At 43.9% G+C, this 20,803-nt stretch overlaps 3 protein-coding genes and 1 long non-coding RNA gene across 14 annotated transcripts in view; 2 read left to right on the top strand and 2 right to left on the bottom strand.

Moving 5' to 3' along the window:
- The first annotated feature begins 3 nt into the window (after positions 1-3).
- Positions 4-3,850, top strand: LOC129167986 (high mobility group protein B2-like). 2 transcript variants are annotated; one of them, XM_054752734.1, is made up of 6 exons: positions 4-171; positions 2,353-2,511; positions 2,628-2,779; positions 2,858-3,032; positions 3,102-3,251; positions 3,348-3,850. In XM_054752734.1, the coding sequence occupies exons 2-5, from the start codon at positions 2,362-2,364 to the stop codon at positions 3,225-3,227; spliced, it is 603 nt and encodes a 200-aa protein (XP_054608709.1). In that variant the 5' UTR covers positions 4-171; positions 2,353-2,361; the 3' UTR covers positions 3,228-3,251; positions 3,348-3,850. The 2 variants fall into 2 exon arrangements, with proteins under 2 accessions (XP_054608709.1, XP_054608708.1); XM_054752733.1 differs by having other exon boundaries at positions 3,102-3,850.
- A 7,822-nt stretch (positions 3,851-11,672) lies between these two features.
- LOC129168231 (phosphatidylinositol 4,5-bisphosphate 3-kinase catalytic subunit alpha isoform-like) lies at positions 11,673-20,331 on the bottom strand. Of its 8 annotated transcripts, none has more exons than XM_054753253.1 (28): positions 20,183-20,331; positions 19,630-19,737; positions 19,329-19,519; positions 19,187-19,238; positions 18,903-19,112; positions 18,727-18,794; positions 18,526-18,654; positions 17,015-17,068; positions 16,823-16,932; positions 16,597-16,738; positions 16,453-16,538; positions 16,259-16,364; positions 16,008-16,160; positions 15,797-15,928; positions 15,593-15,717; positions 15,444-15,525; positions 15,185-15,349; positions 14,998-15,101; positions 14,824-14,923; positions 14,676-14,747; positions 14,498-14,604; positions 14,274-14,395; positions 14,107-14,185; positions 13,852-14,022; positions 13,664-13,781; positions 13,444-13,595; positions 13,194-13,342; positions 11,673-13,124 (listed from the first exon to the last, which is right to left on the bottom strand). In XM_054753253.1, the coding sequence occupies exons 2-28, from the start codon at positions 19,712-19,714 to the stop codon at positions 13,000-13,002; spliced, it is 3,189 nt and encodes a 1,062-aa protein (XP_054609228.1). In that variant the 5' UTR covers positions 19,715-19,737; positions 20,183-20,331; the 3' UTR covers positions 11,673-12,999. The 8 variants fall into 8 exon arrangements, with proteins under 8 accessions (XP_054609228.1, XP_054609226.1, XP_054609229.1 ...); XM_054753251.1 differs by having other exon boundaries at positions 19,187-19,349; positions 19,416-19,519; XM_054753254.1 differs by having other exon boundaries at positions 19,416-19,519.
- On the top strand, positions 13,106-19,892 carry LOC129168233 (uncharacterized). Of its 3 annotated transcripts, none has more exons than XR_008566233.1 (6): positions 13,106-14,629; positions 14,709-14,844; positions 14,922-16,192; positions 16,817-16,958; positions 17,048-18,683; positions 18,838-19,892. It is a non-coding gene; the product is annotated as an uncharacterized LOC129168233 (long non-coding RNA). The 3 variants fall into 3 exon arrangements; XR_008566234.1 differs by having other exon boundaries at positions 14,709-15,080; positions 15,153-16,192; XR_008566232.1 differs by having other exon boundaries at positions 14,709-16,192.
- A 424-nt stretch (positions 20,332-20,755) lies between the features above and the next one.
- The window catches only part of LOC129167877 (sperm acrosome developmental regulator-like), a 9,033-nt gene continuing 8,985 nt past the window's right edge, over positions 20,756-20,803 (bottom strand). The window contains exon 4 of the mRNA XM_054752532.1: positions 20,756-20,803. This exon is cut by the window's right edge and continues 2,098 nt beyond it. The gene's annotated coding sequence lies outside the window, so the exon portion shown is untranslated.

Below are 20,803 nucleotides of genomic sequence, written 5' to 3'. Positions count from 1 at the left end.
ACGGGGGCGTGGTCTGGGGGCGGTACTGGTCCTCAGCTCGACCCAGTTTGAAAGTGAACCGACGGTCCAGTCTCTGCTTCAGCCACCAGACAACAACAATAAACCGTGAGTGGTCAAAAGCCGAAGCCCGATCCCAAGTGTGCTTCAGCCTGTCGCCGGCCCTCCTGACGAGTGAGTACAGCCGGCTATCTTGTAAGGGACGCGGGTTAGAAAGCTGGGCACATCGCTCCTGTCCTGACCCTCCAGCTCATGAATGGGGCGGCCAAAAAGAAGACAAAATGCACAATGTAGGTCTTACTGTGCCTTTGCTACTGTCATCTTACGTCCGTGCCAGCTGATGACTCTTCAAGTAGTGTTGTAGTGACCAAGAAACGCCCATTTTGAAGACTGAATGCCAGCAAATAGCCTGCGCCGCCCATACAACTCTTCAACCTCCGGAGCATAGCCGCATCCAGTCCTTGAAAATGCGCAGCTGTATTACTGCGGGCCACATTTCCATTGCAAACGGACGAATTTGGCACTGGAAAATATAAGGACACACTGGTGCGTCGGCTAATGTTATGTTTTCCTGCGCCTTTGTGCTCCGAACGTCTGTTGTGACGTCGCGGAGGGGGATGGGAGGCTCGCTCTGCAGAGGGCGGGAAGCAAATGGTGGTTCATTGTTCTGGCTGCAGCTAGCCACGTTCAGCTAACCATTGCTATCAGTCAATTCCGTCCACGACGCGGCTTCTCCTCCTCCAGTGCTGAGGCTCAGCCAGCGACTGGCCGGCCGCAGCACCCCTCTCCCACGGCAAGTCCCGGGTCGAGAGGGTGCAGGTGGGCCCGTTGTGCCTCTGAGAGAAAATGGACTCTATCTGTTCTTTGTTACTGGCCCAGCTCGCTGGATGGGCCGTTCTTTGGCCCTCGGTGAAGTGATAACCAGAGCAAGTACCTCCCTGACAATTGATTTCTTTTTACGATGAAAACCAACGTCACATGCAGGTTCACTTTATACATTATCTGCAAAAAGAAATTATGGTTGAGACATAACCATAACATATTTTACACTTAATCATTTATATTGCAAAACACTCTAGACGCTGCCCCCCCCCCCCCCCCCCCACCCCCCCCCCCCCCCCCCCCCCCCCCCACACAATCTTCAACCCCTGTCACCTTTGTTAATTAGGGTACCTTCAGACTTGTCATTTTTGGTCTAGTTCTGCAGTCCAGTTGTTCTGCTAGTTATGTTTGTTTGATGACGTGTTAATGCAGTACTGGACTGGATCAATCAGCCGGGCGGTCTCGTCCTGAGTGAGGCAAGTGTGAATGCCGACTGTAATAAAACGCCTAATAAGATGCCACCAAATGAATCAGGCAATGCATAGCAACATCCAACAGAATAGTATGAAAAAGTAAGAGTTAATTTTAATCCCAGAAGCGTAAATACAGTAGTTAAACATACACGGCTCTTTTTTGTCAAAGGGGTCATGTGGATCATGACAATTCACTGAAGTTGTCAAAAACGTCATCTTCTTGCAGCACATCTTCGGGAACCTTGTCTTTATGCAAATTATCCTCTTTGTTGCAGCTCTTCTGGTAAAAGGAAAGTCCTTCAAGTGAATGTGACCCGGAAGACGTCATGTTGTGGCTGTAGACAATGTTGTTGTTTTAGACATCATTAGACAATGTAGATGTCACATTCGCAGTCCAATGGAGGTGTGACTTTATGCATATCATTACCGGACTACCGTAAAGCACCGTGTATAAACCGCACCCGTGTATTAACTGCACCCCCATTTTCAGGCTCACGACGGGGGGAAAAATTTTTTGTTCATAAATGCTTGGCAACTCTTTCATCTCAAATCAACATGCGTAAAGGTACTGAGCAATTTCAAAAAGAAGAATAAAGGAGAAATCTGAACTTTGGCATCTAGATCTTTAATATTATGGCTAAGCACAGATTATTAATAATAATAAATCAAAATAAAGAAATTTGCAATTTTCAGAGATGTTTTGATATCTTTCACTGCTTCCCTTTGTCAGTGTATATTCTGTGTATATAGAGATCGTTTCACTGTGAAAATACAGACAGCCGTCAGATAAGTTAGTTGCATACACAAGCATTTTCAGCAACTGTACAGCAGAGGGCGCTAAAGTCAAAGCAACTGTCTGACCCACAGACGGCTCTACTAAAATAGGCTTCTCATCAATTTCTGCGTCTGGTCACAGACCTGTCATCGTGTATAAACCGCACCCCGATTTTTCGCTTCTTACCAGTGGAAAAAAGGTGCGGTTTACACACGGTGCTTTACGGTACGAGTTACCGGACTACAAGTGAAAACGCACCCTCAGAGTGTGTTGTCGTCCCAGCAGGCTGCCACAATGATGCGAAAAGATGTGAACAAGCCCAAGGGAAAGACGTCGGCATACGCCTTCTTTGTGCAGACGTGTCGAGAGGAGCACCGCAAGAAGAACCCAGAGCAGTCTGTCAACTTTGCCGAGTTCTCCAAGAAGTGTTCAGAGAGATGGAAGGTGCGATGAAGCTGTCAAATGTGTTGGCAGGGGGGAAAAAAATGGGTCTTTCTCACACGTGACCAAAAGTGTGTGTGATGATGTCACCTAAAGTGAAAGGTTGTCTCTTTGGACAGGCTCTGTCTCCCAGTGATAAGAAGTGTTTTGAGGACATGGCCAAGGCTGACAAGGTGCGTTACAACAGGGAGATGAGAGACTACGTCCCGCCCAAAGGCTTTGGAAAGAGAGGTCGCAAGAGGAAAGACCCCAACGCACCCAAACGACCACCGTAAGGCCACTCACCAGAGAACTGCAGACAGCGCCTCAGCCCTCAGAGTCCAAACCTGTCTGTCTCTGGCTTGTGTAGGTCTGCGTTCTTCGTCTTCTGCAGCGAGTACCGTCCCAGCGTGAAGCAGCAGTACCCGGGCCTCTCCATAGGGGACTGCGCCAAAAAACTGGGAGAGATGTGGAGCAAGCTGTCACAGTCTGACAAGCAACCGTATGAAGAGAAGGCGCAGAAACTCAGAGAGAAATATGACCGGGTAAGACATGTGCACAAACACACACATGGGACGGGCAAGTGTGTTATGTGTCAACTTCCTGTTTCCCAGGACATGGTGGCATATCGGGGTGGCGCTTCATACGCCAGGAACCCCGGTTCATCAGCACAGGGGGGCGAGGAAGAGGAGGAGGATGAAGGCGAGGATGAAGAAGAAGAGGACGAAGATGATGAGTAGGGACCCAGCTGTAGGGACACAGAGGTGTGTGTGTGTGTGTGTGTGTGTGTGTGTGTATGCGTGTGTGTGTGTGAGGAGTAAGGTCAAATTTCAGATCTTTCACACAAACTTTTTTTTTAGAGAAAATACGTCTCCAAGCTGCTGATTGGCTTATAAAGTGGCAGGGGCGGAGCTTCACAGGAGGCATGGTTACAGGTAGACATACACACGGGAGCCAGTCGGAGGCACTTGTGTTGTCCCCCTCAATGGACCGACACTGTCCTAGTTGTCCTCATTTGTGTGTGTTTTTTTTTTTTTTTTTACTTGAGCTTCTTGCTCCCTGTGTTGTGCATAGAGGTCAAAGGTCACAGCTCAGCTGGACCATGTGACGTACACACACACGCACACACTGTGGATAACTGATTGCTTGTGTGTGTGAGATGAGGTCAATGGATGTTACAAGTGTCTGAGGAGGATGACACCCTCTGTTGGTTATCCCCACCGGCCCCTCCCCCAGCCATGCTTACCTGTGTGTTACCATGGAGACCGTGGACTCTTCATTGTCATGTTGTTTTTTTACATTTTTTTTTGTTCACAGTCAACGTAGAAACGACTTTTATAATAAAACAAATGAGGAAAATGTACACACCCATCAGTTTTCTTTGACCTGACAAAGAATCACGGATCGACATTGCGCTTATGCTAAGCTAGTAAATGTCATACTGTGTTATAATGATGTCTTGGATGCCCGCAGCCTAACCATGCTGTGACTACATGTAAAATGTGGGCATGCTCCAATCAGGGTTTTATGCTGCAGATTCCGATACCGATAATCCATGAGTGAAATATACCGATAACGATCTCATGGATTAATTATACATTTTTCTATATATTTATCATGAATGCTATTGGCACCTCCTCGCGGAGATGTTCAAGGTGTTCAGGGTACGTCCGACCGGTAGACATGTTGGAGAGACTGTCTCTCAACTGGCCTGGGGTCCGCCAGGAGGAACTGGATGAAGGAGCCGGGGAGAGGGAAGTCTGGACTTCCTGCTTAGGCTGCTGCCCCTGCGACCCAACCTCGGATAAGCGGAAGAAGATGGATCGATGGGGTGGTATTGGCCAAGGGTGCCGTATATAAAGGGAAAAAGTCATGACAATTCCAAGGTCCCATGACTGCGATGGAGGCCAAAAATAGGTAATTACTAATAAGATTAGTAGTTAATAAAAAGGTCCCCCTTTTTTTCATGGGGCCCACAGTTCCTGGCTGCCCTTCTGCTATTGGTTATATGATATGAAAAAAGGAATCATAATAATTTAGACAAAAACATATTTAACTTTTTCAAGAGAACATATATCACTCCCGACAGAGGATGAGAGGCCTTTTTTAAGGAGAGTTCAGATGTGAGAGTACGCTTGTAGAGCTATAGCAGGACATCCAGGCAAAACGTACAGCGGGTGGGCTCCAAGTGAGAGCTGTCTGCAAACCCGGTGTCTTCCACCGCTGATGAAGTTTGGTCATCTCGTCCGATGAATTCACTTATTTTTTGGATTATTTGCTACGCATTCTGACTGCCACGCACACACGGGCGAGTGTTGGCCACCGTTTTGGCTGCTTAGCTGCTCACCATACTCAGTCAAGTGTTTGTTCTTCAAATGCCGTATTAAATTAAAACTTTTTAAAGTGCTTTGTGGCATGTGTTAGCAGGTAAGTTCCACACAGCAGCCATGATTGTTTTTGTTTTGGCACGCCTGCGCAGTGTGAAGAAAAGTGGAAGGAGGATGCTACCACCCAAGACACTACACTGCATGCAGTGATCACTCCAAGCTGTGATTGCGCTGAAAGGGATTTATCGGCATACTTTCACGGAAATTGGCCGATTGATCGGAGCATCCCTAGTAAAATTTGTTCAATCTTCTTGCCATACCGCCGATGCGAAATTGAAGAGGAAAAGTAAGCTACCGAACAAAGATGTATATGAATGAAAATACAACTGCTATATGAAAAAGCTGAATTTTCATGGACGTCCCCACGGACTGTCCTAATCAAGCGCGCACACATCGTGTAAGATTTTACTGTTTATTACTCTGGGAATTGTTACATTCCTACTATTGAGGATAAGCAGCATATCTAGAAAATGGATGGAAAGAGCAAGCTAGTTTGCTACTAGCCACCTACGTTTGTTTACACGCTTGAGAGGTGGTTTGATGATGTCATCTTTTGCGCGCTGGTAAATATGGGAGCCCATTGGCCAATATACATTATGTTTATTATCGGCTTTCATTATAGGGAAAAATCCCGATACTGATATTAAATTTTTATGGCAATATCGGTGGGCCGATATTATCGGTGGACCGATATTATCAGACAGTATTATCAAAGACTGTGTGGACGCCTTTTGAGACCCACCAAAAACAAACCCCATGATCGTTCCTGTGTGGGCATGGCCTAAATCCAACGCCTTTTATCATAATGTGGTCAATGGATTGTGTAGAGGGTTTCCATGAAAAAGGGTGAGGTTATCTTTCAGAGCAGCACAACAGACTCCGCCCACAACCCCAATGCTGCTGGGAAACCTATTGGGAATAGTGAGTACATTTTGTGTGCTTTTGAGTTGAGGTCCAAAGTTATTCAAGTTTGCAGGTTCACCAATGTCAATACAGTAGTACACGTTCAAACTTAACGGTCACATGACCACAACTTATTTAGCTGTTTCAGTTCTGTGCTTCGACATGTACTCTTCAACAAATACATACGGTAATGTACACTGCGTATTGCCTTGCTGACTGTGAACTTTGAGTGTATGGGGGGGGAGTTAGGACAATTCCCATTCTAAGTGCCCTTGACTGACATGGGCACCCAAAAACGAGTAAAAATATTATTTTTCTACCTGGGTTGAGAATTGTTTTTTTTTTTTTTTTAATATAGTCATAAAACAATCAAAAGCAATCTCATTGATATTTGTTTTTGGCAGTAAAGTGAAGTATCCACATTGACAAAAAGTAAACATCCATTTTGACATCCAACTACCCTCACATATCTGCATGAAACTGTTTTGTCCTGCTTTAGTACAAACCAGTGACGGTGCTTTGTAGCAGCCAGAATGCTAAAATGTTGCCTCGTAAAATAAAATTTGCTTTTCACAAAGGAAAGAGGGAAAGGAGGATGAGATTAGATAGAACCACTAGGTTACGCGTCCCATTTTGAGTTTAAAAGGGACATTTGTCCTTATTACCGTAACGATCAAAAATAGCCTATAAAATGTCAATGGAATTAATGACTGACAGGACACTTGATATGAAATTTTACAACACACTTATTTCCTGTCTTTTCCTGCGCTGTCATCAATAAGAAAATAAAATCAAAGAATCCACCCCCTTTCCAGAAATATCTGGTGGTGTAATGTCGCATGCTTCTACCTGCTAAGACAGACGGCATGCGTTCGATCCTATTCTAAGACAATTTTTTTTAGCCTGTTTGTTATTTTCCAAATAATGAAAACTAAAAATAATGTATTATCATAAACAATTGTTTACCGTGTATTCGTATCAGAGGTCAGAGTAAGTCACGTGTATGTGTCAAGTCATAACCATCAAGTCTCAAACAAGTCCCAAGACATAGTGGTGAGAATCAAGCAAGTCACAAGTCAATGCATACAAAAGCCTGGTGATCTACCCCAGTTTCCACATTTAAATCAGCAAAGACGGTGGTACACGAGTTGAGTTTAATTTCAACATTGGCAATAACTGATACAGTATCGCCACTGAATAACCTATTTTACATTATTATCAAAAAATGATTATAGATTATTAATAGGGCTTACAGCCGCCCCTCATTTGTTGCGGTTAATTGGTTCCAGACCTGACCGAGGAAATAAGGGAATTTCCTTGAAATAAGATTAAATATTAATGAATGGAATATTTTCGTATTTAGAGCATAAAAACTGTTTATGACTTTCTAAATGCGTTTTTGAACCATTATTAGACATGAAATAACACCTAAAGCCACCTTTGCACTCCTTTTATTCTTTGTTTATACCACATTGCTAATGCGCAGGCTACGGGAACACTGCAGGCACACAAGATAAGACCACAGCTGTGTAGCTTGCTAGCGAGCTAACTCGTTAGCCTCCAAATTGTTTATTCTATACTTAACAAAGGGTTTCAAATAGAGTGGGGAAGAAAGAAAAAGTAAGAAGCCAAAAACTTACCACTTCCACTCGGAATATGAGGGAAACTTTTTTCACTCTATCGTGTAGGACATGCCACGTCTGACGACATGGAGTGTTCAGGTCATGTGTTGTAATGTCACGTCTCGTCAATGTTTTGTGTCATTACTGACGCCTAGTGGCCAGAATACTACATATAACTTGTGTTTCAATATTTTGGACTAATAATAGGCCATAGTCAACCAGAAAACAGCTATCATTTATTAATTCATACATTTTTGAAAAAAACGTGATAAAGCAAAATGGCGATATTCAAACCGTAAATATATGGTAAGTCAATATACAATTCAAAATCAATTCTTCACTCCTCTACTGTAGGCTACTTTACAATCTGGGGTAGGGTGCCCCTTAAGGTGATTGCTAGCTTCCAGTCATTTACAAATGTAGTTTGAGTCGCTCTCGTAAATGTCACTTTGTAGACGTCATTTGACATCAGTCATCTGATGTTAAGCGCCCCTCCTGATTCGCTATTGGCAGAGATGAAGTGGCGAACAGGCGTCGCAAACTGCTCACAAAGATGCAACGTTAATCTTTATTATTGTGATTACGGATGAACTAACTCAGCGGTAAGATGCCTATATCTATAACAACAGTTAACCGTTCAATTGTAGTGGCAACTTATGTAGAAAAAAGTGAATTGTTTGATGCCTTCGCTGCGCGTCCTGAACTCCACAATGGACACGCGTGTTTTCTGCACTTCAGTTTCTTAAATTATTATTTCATGACAAATCGGAAAATGTGCCCATTGCTGAAACCTTTTCAATATGTTTCCTTGACTTTGGCATCATTGTCTCTTGCATGATAATTTTCATTTCTTGTATATTTGTAATGTTTGATAGCAAATCCTAATACATGAGCTGTGTGTCTAATGAACACCATGTAGCTATTTTGACATACGGGTACTCGGGTTATGTACATAACTACTGAGGAATTATGTATAGTTATCTTTATTGCCATATTTAATTGAATTGTGAATTACTGAATGATATCAACTTCTTTGATTACCTGTAAACTCTGAAACTGTGAATGTGAAATACTGGTCATTAGTAATTAGTTTATCAGTTTCAAAGTTTACCATTTATATTATATATATGTTTTATAGTTAGGGTAGATCATGTCAACGTGCATGCCGAAAAAGTGCATGCACCCCTGATATATGCGTACAACCTACATGAATACTCATATTTATAATTATAGTAATTATACGTTCATAGTAGGAGGAAGATCTTTGGGACGTGGTCATTTTAAAAGTAGCTCACAGGCTGAAAAAGTGTGAGCACCCCTGATCTAAGGTCATGATAAAATAACAGCTTGATACGTTTATATCACATATTCAAATTAAACATGTACAAAGCTGCTGATGATTATTGTGCAGTTGTATGCTATTAAGTGATCCTTAACAAGGCCTACATTTTGGCCTTTCAGAAACTTTCAGCGGAAAAAAAGCAATGAATTTCATCATGAGAAAATAATGCAAGTTATTTAAGGCGACAGAGCCTTTAGCTTTGCTGCCCCCTCCCTCTGGAACTCCCTTCCCGCACCAGTCCGTAACTGTACTGACCTATGCACCTTCAAGACTCATGCCAAAGGTGTCTTTTAACGTCTAACACTTGCATTTTGTTATATGTTCTGTTTTGAACTCACTGATTGATTTTCTGTCTTTATTGCTTTACTGTATATTTTTTGTATTTTATTGCATTGTGAGTTTCTGAAAAGCGCTTTTAAATAAAATAGTATTTTCATTCTAAACAGTTCTTTTTTACACACCAGAGTTGGCTAGTTTTTCGTACCTGACAGTTTCGACTGTATTGTTATAGTTAGGGGTGTCACAAGATCTCGCAAGCGTAAAACGTGACAAGATTTCTCGTCTCGTGGGCACTAGACCTGGGGCGATAATAAATAAATGAATCGCACAATAAATGAAAATGAAATTTTACCGGCTTCAATACAATTAATTTCAAACATGTGCATGCATGTCTGTTTTCCTTGTCTCCCACCTCCAAACCGGCAGAAAGCGGATTCATTCGGGGGGGCTGGTAGGATGGCGCGCCCCTGGATAGCTCTTCCCGTCACCATTATAACCTCTGAGTATTCATTCACAGTGAGACAGGAGAGACTATGTGGACTTGCCATTTTGTCCATAGAGAAAGACCGCAAAGAAAATGGACATCCAGAGCATTGTGGACGAGTTCACGGAGAGCAAAGGCTCGTCGTATGTCCTTCAAATAGTGGTGAGTAGGCCTGTAGTACTGTAGTACTTCATACTGAAATTGTGTTTGCGAACCTGTGGGTCGCTGTGCCAGTTTTACTAAACTTTATAGCTACTGATACAAGCCCTGCGTTGAAATAGTTAAAGTGGGTGTCAAAATGATGGCGCTATACTGTTTTATTATTAGTGACCATGTAGCCTAATGTTTTTGTTGTTCGCTTGGTTTGTTGTACTTCATGTCCGTTTGATGGACTTCAAAGTCACATAGTCGCTCTCCGTGGTGCCAAAGCTTGTAAGCCCCGCTGTTGTGGGCATGCGTATGTTGTAAAATTATGTTATCATGAGCTTTATTATTATTTATTCCATTAGTGCCTTGGCGTGTTTGTGCCATAGAACAACGGCATGAATGGAGTGAGCTCTTTTGTTAGCCATACAGTGGTGCGTGGAGGCAGGGCCAGTAGCATAAACACACAGTGCAAAAGAGTGTAACGCAGAAGAAATTATATTAGTAAGTTGCAATATATTGTCATATTTTTCCATTGTCATTTTCTTAAAAGTAAAGTTAAAATCTCCTCATGTTCTCGTAGACCAAATCTTGTGTATCGTCTCGTCCCGTGACACCCCTAATTATTATTGGGGGGGAGGTGTCTCTGAGTGACTCTCTCAGGACACCATGCAATTTCACCCATCTCCAATCATAAGCAATTCATGTCTTTTTACAGTGTTTGTCAAACAAGTCCCAAAATTTGAGACTCGAGTCAACTAATCAACTAGTGACTTGACCCCCCCACCTCTGATTCGTATTGCTACAAAACATGCATCTAACTAAATTCAGCTTCGCGTCAAATAGTCTAAAAATAAATTTTGAGTCAGAGATGCCGGCCCCCCTGGCTGTATCAAATCCATTATGGTGGTTGCGCACCTACTGGAAATGACGATGGTGATATTCACCCGCTTATTCTCACTTTTTGAATTATGACTTTTGCCACTCAAGTTTCTTCCCTTTCCGCTACGTATCGAAGATGGCGATTGATGAGGTATGTTTACACTAATTTGCGCTGACATGTATAACACAAAAATGTTTAGTTTAGATATGAGCATATCTTGACCAAGATTGGATTACTTTTATCATCTTTAATGTACAAAATATATCAGAGTAGCAGTGCATTTCATACTGTACCCCGGCCTTCAGCAGGGACTCCAACACTATAAGTGTCGCTCAGCCAAATGTAAAAAGTGTGAATAGAACAGCTTGGTGATTAAGAGTTTAGACAGCTCCAACCTTCTACACGACAACATCACCTGGAGCAGTTCACAATCGATGTTTGTCAAATTACATGATAAAAATAGAAAACCTTTGAAATAAAATACCTCTACTCACCAGATGTAACTTTGTCCTCCTCAGTCAGCCATTGTGGGCGTAACTTGTTGAACAGTTTTGCTCTGATCAAACAATCAGAGGACAGAAAAGTGCTGATGTCACTGTGGGCCAACTTGCTGGCCCCGTGCAGCAACTCTGAAGTCTGACTGGCTGAAAAAAACAAACCCCGCTCTGTTGCTAATAGTATGTATGTGACATTGAGATGGACATGGCAACAAATAGAAGGTGAAATCTGGATTGGACAAAGAAATCGAACATACAAATACACTACTGGACGCAGGTGCAGCCAAGAAACACACTACTAAATTAAAATAATTGACAGCTGGAATAAACTAATACCATTTCATGGAACAAATACTAGAATTTAAGTTGTAAATGTAAGCCAGTTCTTCTGGTAGTGTTTAGACCAGCAGTGAAGGCCTTGTTGGTCCTGACCGCACACAACTGGCTGACGTAAAGTCTTAAGCAAACTCTCAAAAATATGTGTTGTAAATATATTTAAGATAAGCAGTTTTACAGTATGTATCCTACGTGTGTTGATTTTTGAATAACTGTTCATATTCCTCTGAAGTTTATGTACGTGTTTGAACAGGCTACTGTTATTGTGAAATGCATCGTCAGACTAACAGAATATCTTTACGTGGCTTATAAACAAAAATTACTTTATTAGTGCAAACATGATGCAGCCATGCGCTCCAATTTCAACAACAATGGCAACAAAACAGCGAATAAGTCTCTCTGTATTGAATACAAGATTGCAACATACAGTAGAAGATCAAAGTTTCTTCAGTGATTCACTCATCGTGTGCGTTTAAAGACAAAAAAAAAAAAATCATAAATCAATAAATGATTATATCTGCGTCAAATACATGAAGCAGTCATTCCTACTGAAATCTTACAATCACAGCTTTTCATCATCACCATGGCAACATAGTATCGTTGATATTAGGTACACAATGCGACCTGACCTCTGACCTGAGCACAAACAAGCCTTAGACTAACCTCCTAGTTGTTGTCACATGTATTTAGCTAGCGAATGACAATTAGCAATGATGCTAACAAGCAGCTGATTGTTTTTTTTTCTCAAGGTAACATGAAAAAAATGGTCATAGTTGAACCAGTCAAGAGGAAGTTAGTAGTTGTTTTGTTTCATTAGCTTTACAATGTTTTAACCTCCATAAACAATACATAATGAGAGAAAGCACATTAACACTCAAATGCCGCCAAGTTTTCCCTGATCGGTTCCAAATACTGATCAGATCGATACCTAGGGTGGTATCACTATCAGATTGATGCTAGCGTGATGACATTGATATTTTTAAATTCTCTTCTGTATATCTTTGTTTTTGTTGGGTTGTTCATATCGTTACATTGTTGCCATTATAAGTTAAATATATTTTATATTGTTACAAACTCAGGCATTAAGTTTTGGAGGGCTTTCTTCACTTATTTTGCTCTAACAATTGTACAAATATAGGGAGTAATTGTGTTATTTTGTTGCTATTGTTACATTGTATTATATTGTTGTATTTATATGTTGTTAAATTTTTTATTTTTTTAAATTATAAATTTGTTGCTAAAAAATATTTAAAATATTTTTCCTGTGTTTTATTCTGATTATAATCATGACTTATCATGAATTAAAGGCAAAATCACAGTCATTCAATGATGTTACAAAAATTTCAAGTAAAAAGTATTGATATTAGCACTACTGGCCCTGTATTTACTTGGTATCTGATCGATATCAACATTTGCAGTATTGCCCACCCATTTTGGCTAGGGCTGATTGTCTTGAGTTTATTGCTCTCTGCTTTCTACAGCAGCTTCTCAATAAAGTTTGATTCAAATGTATGCTACAACAGCAGCTAACTGGCTAACGTTAGCACCGAATGGAAGACGCCTTTGGCATTCTCTGACCTGCAACCCTGAGATTCATGTTGCCATGACAACATTTAGTGCTTCCTTGTGTGTATTTTAGTGCTCATTGGGCATGTGTCGAATAGTGTGGAAGATCCAGTCCATCTTGGTGCTCCAGCCTCCGTGGTGAGCGTCATTCATCTGCTTTGTAAAATACTCCAGCGCCTCCTGCTGGCTTTTCTCTGACACAAAAAAATCATAACATGAGTTATTTGTGGTTTCAACAGTGGATTTGCGTGAGTGTGTGTTACCCAGCGCAAGTGTCTTCCTCAGATAGGCGATGTCGTCAAAGCTCTGCAGTTCAGGCATCCCACAGCCAAGCAGCAGCGAGAACAAGTTGATGAAGAGGCTGGCGTGCTGACGGATTGCCAGGTACGCTTTGTAACACATCTCCTGGAACCTGAGACGCGGTGAGACAGGTGGGACAAGTGAGAGATCTCTCCAACTCTGGTTTTGACGGGGGAGGACAGCAGACAGGCACACAGGTGGGACAAGAGAGACCTGTCGAACTCTTTTGTCTTGGTTGACTCCTGGACTCCTTTGCTGATGACAATCAGGAAGTCCTGTGTTAGCACGAAAGGAACACGTTCCCGCTTGTAGCCGAACTTCTTCTTCTTGTGGTCCAGGAAATGACCAAAGTCGATGTGGAAGAGCTGCAGTAAGTCAGGTCAGAGTTTGTACAGGAAGCTGTGCAGGGGGACATCAGGAACCGTACACCCACCTGCCCGTTCTCCTTCACCATGATGTTAGAGTTGTGGCGGTCACCGATTCCCAGAATGAATGTCGCCACGCAATAACCTGCACAAGACCTGGTGAACAAGTCGATGGCTCGATCGTACCTGAGAGAAATACGGAGAGACAGGTTACAGGTACCCTGACAGGTCAACAGGAAGACGGGCAGATACTGACGCCTCTCCACGGTTTTTGTCTTTAATCCAGTGGTGCAGAGTGTTTGAGTTGAACTGCAGCGCCCCCTTCAGGCCTCCTTTGCACTGAATCTGCATGATAGTGAAACTGTTCTTCACCACCTCGATGAGACCCACACAGTCTCCAATGGACAGACATCCATATGGGAGCATCCTAAGAGACAGACACATAGAGTACATACTGTACAGTGAGGCTCATATGTGATGATGTTTTCACTGATGAGGTCACTGGTCTCACCGCAGGTCTAGACCTTGGTTCTGCCAGATGTTCTCCATGATCTTGATGATCTGCAGTGTCAGCATGTCCTGCCGCAAGTCTGCAACACAAGAGCCTCATTACCCACAATTCCCAGGGGCCCATTGTGCTGTGACCATGCTTCTAACACCCCGTAGAAAAGGTTCTACCATCTCCATTCTTGAAGATGATCTCATTGTTGGTGAAGAGCAGTTCAGACATGATGTCAGGGTTCTCCCAATTTAACCACAAGGGGCGCTTTGCTGATGACATGATCCTACACTCCTCCAGCCTGGAAACACATATCGGTTGGCAGTGTTGAAGTAGGGTGACCACTGTCTTACCGTAGCATAGCATTGTTTATTAGCCTAGCAGAACCATGGGTGTGTGTCACCTGAGGTGTCCCAGCTGGTGCACTGGGTTCAGAGGAGAGACAAATCCCTGCAGAGCTTCCATGTAATCTGGACGGGACATATGTTCAACCAGGAACTTCATCTGAGTCTGACAACCAATCACAGAATTGCAGGTAAGTCAGACCTGACCTCAGACGTGATGCTCAATTCTTTACTTACTTTCTGCGTCTCGTCCTTCTTTTCTTGTTTCAGAGTATCTGTGAGGTTCACCAGTTTATCCATGGCCTCCACCTGCAGAAACACATGCAGTGGCTTCATGATAATCCGCCAATCCGTGTGTGAATGACCATGCAACAGAGGAGCTCACCTGTCGGTTCAGGTGTTTCAGGTACATGCCGCAGGCTCTGCAGAAAGCTTCAAGCAGCAGGCCAAAACGACGCGACACCGTCTTGTTGTGCATTTCAGACCTGTAGACAACACCCCGGAAATGATGTGGTGCTTCATGTGTTCACTTCAAAAGTTATCTGCCTGCCTTGCTCACTTGAGATGCCAGAAGAAGAAGTGTCCTATCCTCTGATTGGTCAGCGCTTTCTTTATCAGGAAACGGGCCAGCGGGTTGTCCAGGTACATCTCATACTTCAGCACCTGGAAATACCATTCCAAAACTTGGCTACATCCACTTGTGTCCACGGACAGCAACATACTTCTTCCCGGTGCGCGGAGTGAACCTGGACGAGCTGCAGCAGGTACTGGGACAGCTTGTCGTCCGTCAGACTCTGGACCAGGCAGCGCAGCGCAAACTCTCTTACCACCGGGTCAGGAAAGTTACAGTCCAACAACTCCAGAGCCAGCTCGGGTTCCATCAGAGGCCACTCCTTCAACAAACAGTACATCTAAGGGTGGAAGACATGTGGGCGACGATGAGTTAAAAAGGGAAAGGTGCTCTGTCACAAATGTACACTCATCCCTTGTGTTTGTTTCTCCTACTTGAGATACTTCATCTCTGGAATTCCACTTGACAGAAAGAAGTAACTTCGGAAGAGACTCTGGAATATTGACACAGTAATGTCTGCAAAGAGACAAAATACATCTAGACACACTACAGTCAGGATGACAGATGTTACTTGGGTCCTCACCTGTGTCTCCACAGGAAGTCCTTCTCTTGTTCAGAGAGTTCATAGAGAGGATCTTTACAGCAGAGACATCGAAGCTGCTCAGCATCCGCTGCTGAAACGCTGCTGTCACATGCCAGACGACTGTTCTACAACAGGGATAGAGACTTTGTCTTTCTGTGTGTTACAAGACTGTGTGTGTGTGTGTGTACACTGTGTGTATTCTACCAGGCCGTGTGTGTAGTTGAGGCCCAGCTCTCTGCTGATGGTCCAGTTGGCATGTTCTTCAATTTGCTGCTCATCAGGAAACATCACCGGCTGGTTGAACCAGGAAAATTCGAGTTCTACACAAGGCGACTCCTAGAGGTGCATGCATCAAGACCAATTAGTGAACTTAATTTACTTGTGACGCAGGACGCCGAAACACCTGGTAGTGTACCTTGTTAGGATTGGAACTGGCCACTCCGATGGGGTTCAGCAGGTCCTCGAGTCCGTGAGGAACGGGCCACAAACTGAGGGCCACTTTCCCTGACACCAGAATGTCCTTATAGTCAAAGAGGTTGACGTTTCCCCAGGCCAGTGGACAATGTTCCTGACACACAAGTGGACAGAGACTTTAATTTGGTAGGTTTTTCTCTAACTTCCTGTTTCACTCCAGTCTTTACTGTACATGTTCGCCTCTTTTTGTACCTCCTTGGCCCCTTTCCTTCCCTTCACAGAGCAGATAGACAGGCAGACTCTGGCTGAGCGGGGGAGGTCAGACAGGTAGATGTCGTAGGTCAGCCACTCGTTCCACCTGGACTCACGACAAACACACTTCAGATGTGTGTAGTCAGCGTGTGCTGAGGTTTCAGTCAGCGTGTAGTCAGTGTTTGGTGTGTTACCTTGGGTTGGAGCAGGGCACTCTTTGTGTGTTGACATTGTCACAGAGTGGCTCTCCTCCATGATAAATACCTGTCCTTACATAGATCTGCACACACACATCATTAGACACAAAGAGGCAGCGATACAAAGACAGGTAGACAGACCTTGTCGATGTCTCGGATGTTGACGTTGACATAGGTGGCACAGAGCAGTCGAACCCTCAGCCGGGTGTTGAATGCCCACAGCGAGCGTGGAGGAGAACCGTCTGATCCTCCGAGACAGGGAGATGGTTGCGGAGTTCGACGACTGAAACACAAACCAAACTTTTTTCAAACTGCCGACAGCGCGAGCCGGCTGCTGATTTGTTCTCCATCTGATTGGCAGCCATACCTGTATGAAGGCGTGACAAAGCCGGAGGCGGGAAGCTGTGAGTAGAGACTGTCTTTTGAGACCAGCATGAGGTGAGGAAGACGACCCACGATGATACAGGAGCGGATGTACTACAGGTGTGCAGACAGGTAGGCAGGTGAGACAGTTTTAGGGAACCCGTGCATGTAAATGGTTCTGTCTGCAAGCGCTTACCTTGTACTGACTGAGAGGATACTTTTCCAACAGGTACTCATCACAGCCACACACCTAAGGAGTAGTAGTGGGTGAGTGAGGCGGTCATGTGACAGACAGGCGAGATAAACATGTTCAAACTGCTGAACTGATTTTGATCATATCCAGCTTGTATTCAGCTTAATCCATCCATCCATTTTCTATATCGCTTCTCCTCTTTGAGGGTCGCGGGGACATGCTGGAGCCTATCCCAGCTGACTTCGGGCGACAGGCAGGGTACACCCTGGATTGGTCGCCAGCCAATCGCAGGGCACATAGAGACAACCATTCACACTCACATTCATACCTATGCACAATTTAGAGTCACCAATTAACCTCACCTGCATGTTTTTGGATGTGTATTCAGCTTAATGTGAAGTAAAAACAGCAAAAACTTTTTTTTTTTTTAAACGAGTCTAACCACATATGAAAATGATTGGAAATGTGATTTGATTTTGTTTTCAGCCTGGATGCCATGGTCTGTCCAAGCGGACATTGGAGCAGGTCACACATGACCCCGGTGTCTTGTTTGGCACAATAAAATCACTGATTAAAAGAACAACCACAACTTTGACGATAATGACAAACCAGTTCCTTCTAGTCAGCACCTAACAACTTACGAGCATGAGTATACTGTGGAGTGAGTGAGCGAGCCTGCCATGTCTTTCACTCGGTGGATTCTATTCAGTCTTTCTATTCATTTCTTTTAAGAAAGTCCCCCCCGTCAGCTGTCCTTCCAAACCTCCCATGAAGAACATCACAAAGACCATTAGAAGTTTCTTTAAAGCAAAACAAAACAATGATGAGTCAAATAATAATAGTAACAATAAAAAAACATAATAAGCAAATGGCTCTAAACATGGTGTGTTGTGTGTGTGTGGAAAAAATCGTTGCAGAGAAAAGAAAGAGAATAGTGATTCACATTTTTTGCAGAATTGTGCAGCCCTAACAGCGACATAAAATTATGCCACATGACAGCATTACGTGTATGGCTACATTTGTATTTTATTCCCAACTATTCATTGGCTTGTTTACATTCGGCATTGCAACATACAGTATGTACTGACGCCATACCCGTCAACATTTACATTTGGAAATAAGCGAAACTTTCTGGAAAATAAGGGACAATCTGGTCTTTCCACCAGAATTTCCACTAGCACCACTACACCTATTCCCTTATGAGGAACTGGTGGTAACACCAGACTACTTACTGTGGTGCAATCATGTTATTTACTGGCATGCTTTTGTTTTGATGGCCTCACTTTACTAGATACAGGATGTGTTAAACCGATGTTGCCCAAATAAATAAAAGTTGGGAAACAATTATAGGGAAAGAAGCACAAAATACGTGAGGGACAGGACTGATGCCTTCGTCATCAGAAACCCGTGCTAATTCTGTAGGTCCGACAAGGCAGAGCAGCAGAGCTTCAATATCTGATGTGATCAACAAATGTGATGCAAGGCCATATACAGTAGACACGCTGTAGGTCTACCTTCAGGATGTATTGGCCCTGATACTCCTGGACACACAGGCGGAGCTGCTGAGGCGAAAGGTGCATAGATCTGCTCTTCTTCCTGATGGACTCTGCTATCAGCTGCTCAGGAAGGCTGTCATGGCTCACCTGTGGAGAAAAGAATATTCATTTGACAGGTGAGTAACTGACGCAATTATAATTCTAGTAATTAATGGTTACCTTCAGTGTGTATTTCTGTTTGGAGTTGGACGGAGACACGATCACCCAGATGGTTACGATCAATCTCCCTGTACATAGACACAAGGAAAACACTTCTTTGGTTTCTTGTAGTCCTACTGGAAGTATCTCCATGGCAAAATCTGCATGACAATGAAAGTGCTTGCGGGGTCTAGAACCTTTGTCCAGCTTGCTGTAGATGTGCTGTGGGAGTTGAGGGCTGGACTCCACATTTGGGGGATAAACATAGAGCGCTTGGCTGTGGGCGCCGCCCCCCTCCCGCTCCTCCATGGCCTCTCTGCACACACTCAGTATGGCACGACGGAAATCCTGGACCTCAGGGTCCTTCATCATCTCAAACTCACAGACTGGCATCCCGATGGCAAATCCTGCTCACATGGAATTTTAGGCGGACTATACGACTCCTTATTCTGACTAGTGCTTCATTTGCACAACCTCTTACCAATCTCCCGATTCAAGATCTTCTCCTCACGGTTTCCCAGGGGCTCGATCACCTTAAGAATGGGGTGAAACAGTCGAAGGTCACATAGCCGCCTCGTTTCGTCATAAAATTCCTCCCGTTCTGCTTCCTGGGTCACACCTACAAAGATGTAGCTGGACTCCTCCTGTTTAGCCGCAGAGCAGAGGTTATGATCTGCAGCAGGTGCTGAGGGTTCATGGGTCAGCCGTACCTGCAGAAGGTGGTAGAGTGGATACTTCCTGGCCTCGGTGAAAAGCTGCTGTTTGATACTGATGAGAGGAGTCTCTCGAAGACACTCCAGACTCACCATCATCCCTGCACACATGACAAGGAGCTCATTTGAGCGTTGCGTTCTAGAAGACAAGGACACCAGAGAACAGGAATGACATCAGCAGCCGTCAAACATTTCCAGAACGACCTTGTACCATTGGGAAGGCAGCAGTCCACCAGGATGCGTGGGGGCATCAGATGGAGACCCCATAGTTCCCCTGACGACGGTCTGGGAGCCATGATAACTGCCTCAACTCAGGCTCCTGGGGACAGACAGGTGGACGCATTAATATCATGGTCTCCACTTTAATGTGGACCCTTTTGAGGCTTATAGCATGGAAATAAAGTTTCCTGAAACCTAAATGTTACATGAAGACGTGTTTCTTCATTCCTTCAGCTTCCATTCTTGTCTTCACATCTTTGTGTGTTTTCCATAAGGCCATCAAACAAAGACCAAAAAGTAGGACACATGCACGCGCACACACACATTTCCTGTTGCTGTGTGAGGAAGGGGACTTGTCATCAACATCATTCTGAAAGGTGCAGTCTTGTTGATACAATGAAGGAATAATCTAGTCTCCTTCTGTGTCCTCTCGTCTCTTTCTGTCCCCTTCTCTACTCACAACTTATGACTGATGGTTTCCATGACAACACAAAAGGTAGCATCAGGCACGGGCTCTTTGTTCACTGTGCGTGTGTGCGCGTCACCTGAGCTGGTCCTGGTCCAGCGGTGTCTTGTCTCACAGCATCGTGGACTGCCTGCTCTTATACTGTATGTGTGTCGTCAACCGCAACACACACGAACAAGGAGTTACATTACAAATGGCGTCTTTCCACATCAGCGAGATGTGTGAGGAGGAAGCTGCTGCTTGCCGGCAGCAGCAGAACAATGTGATGGAGGAAAGGGGGTGGGGGTGGGGGGGTTGCTTATCTTGCCGCTTCCTCTCTTAAAGGGGTAGCATCCTCACGAAACATCAGCTCACAGTTATTACGTTGTAATTAGGTTTTATGCACTTTGTAAGTGATTATTTTAGGACGAGGGAGAACTTCATTAACACTGCAAGCTATTTACACTTTTAAGTTTGGACGCTGGAACGGACAACTCATTACAAAGGAAAACATAATCAGTCCTCCACTATGGGGTCAGAGAGCTGCATCTGTCCAGAAGTGACGATCTCTGAACAAGCTGCGGATCAGTGATGTCACATCAGCTGTTAATGTTGCACACGCACACACACAAACACACACAAGTTGTCAACAAAGACAAATGAGCTGGGCAAAAAAAACGGGATTGACATGAGTTGACATAATATGAAAAACTCCTATGAT

This window comes from Dunckerocampus dactyliophorus, chromosome 15 (genome assembly GCF_027744805.1).
Source record: "Dunckerocampus dactyliophorus isolate RoL2022-P2 chromosome 15, RoL_Ddac_1.1, whole genome shotgun sequence".
Lineage (NCBI taxonomy): Eukaryota > Metazoa > Chordata > Actinopteri > Syngnathiformes > Syngnathidae > Dunckerocampus > Dunckerocampus dactyliophorus.
This window is presented reverse-complemented; position numbering and strand designations above follow the sequence as displayed.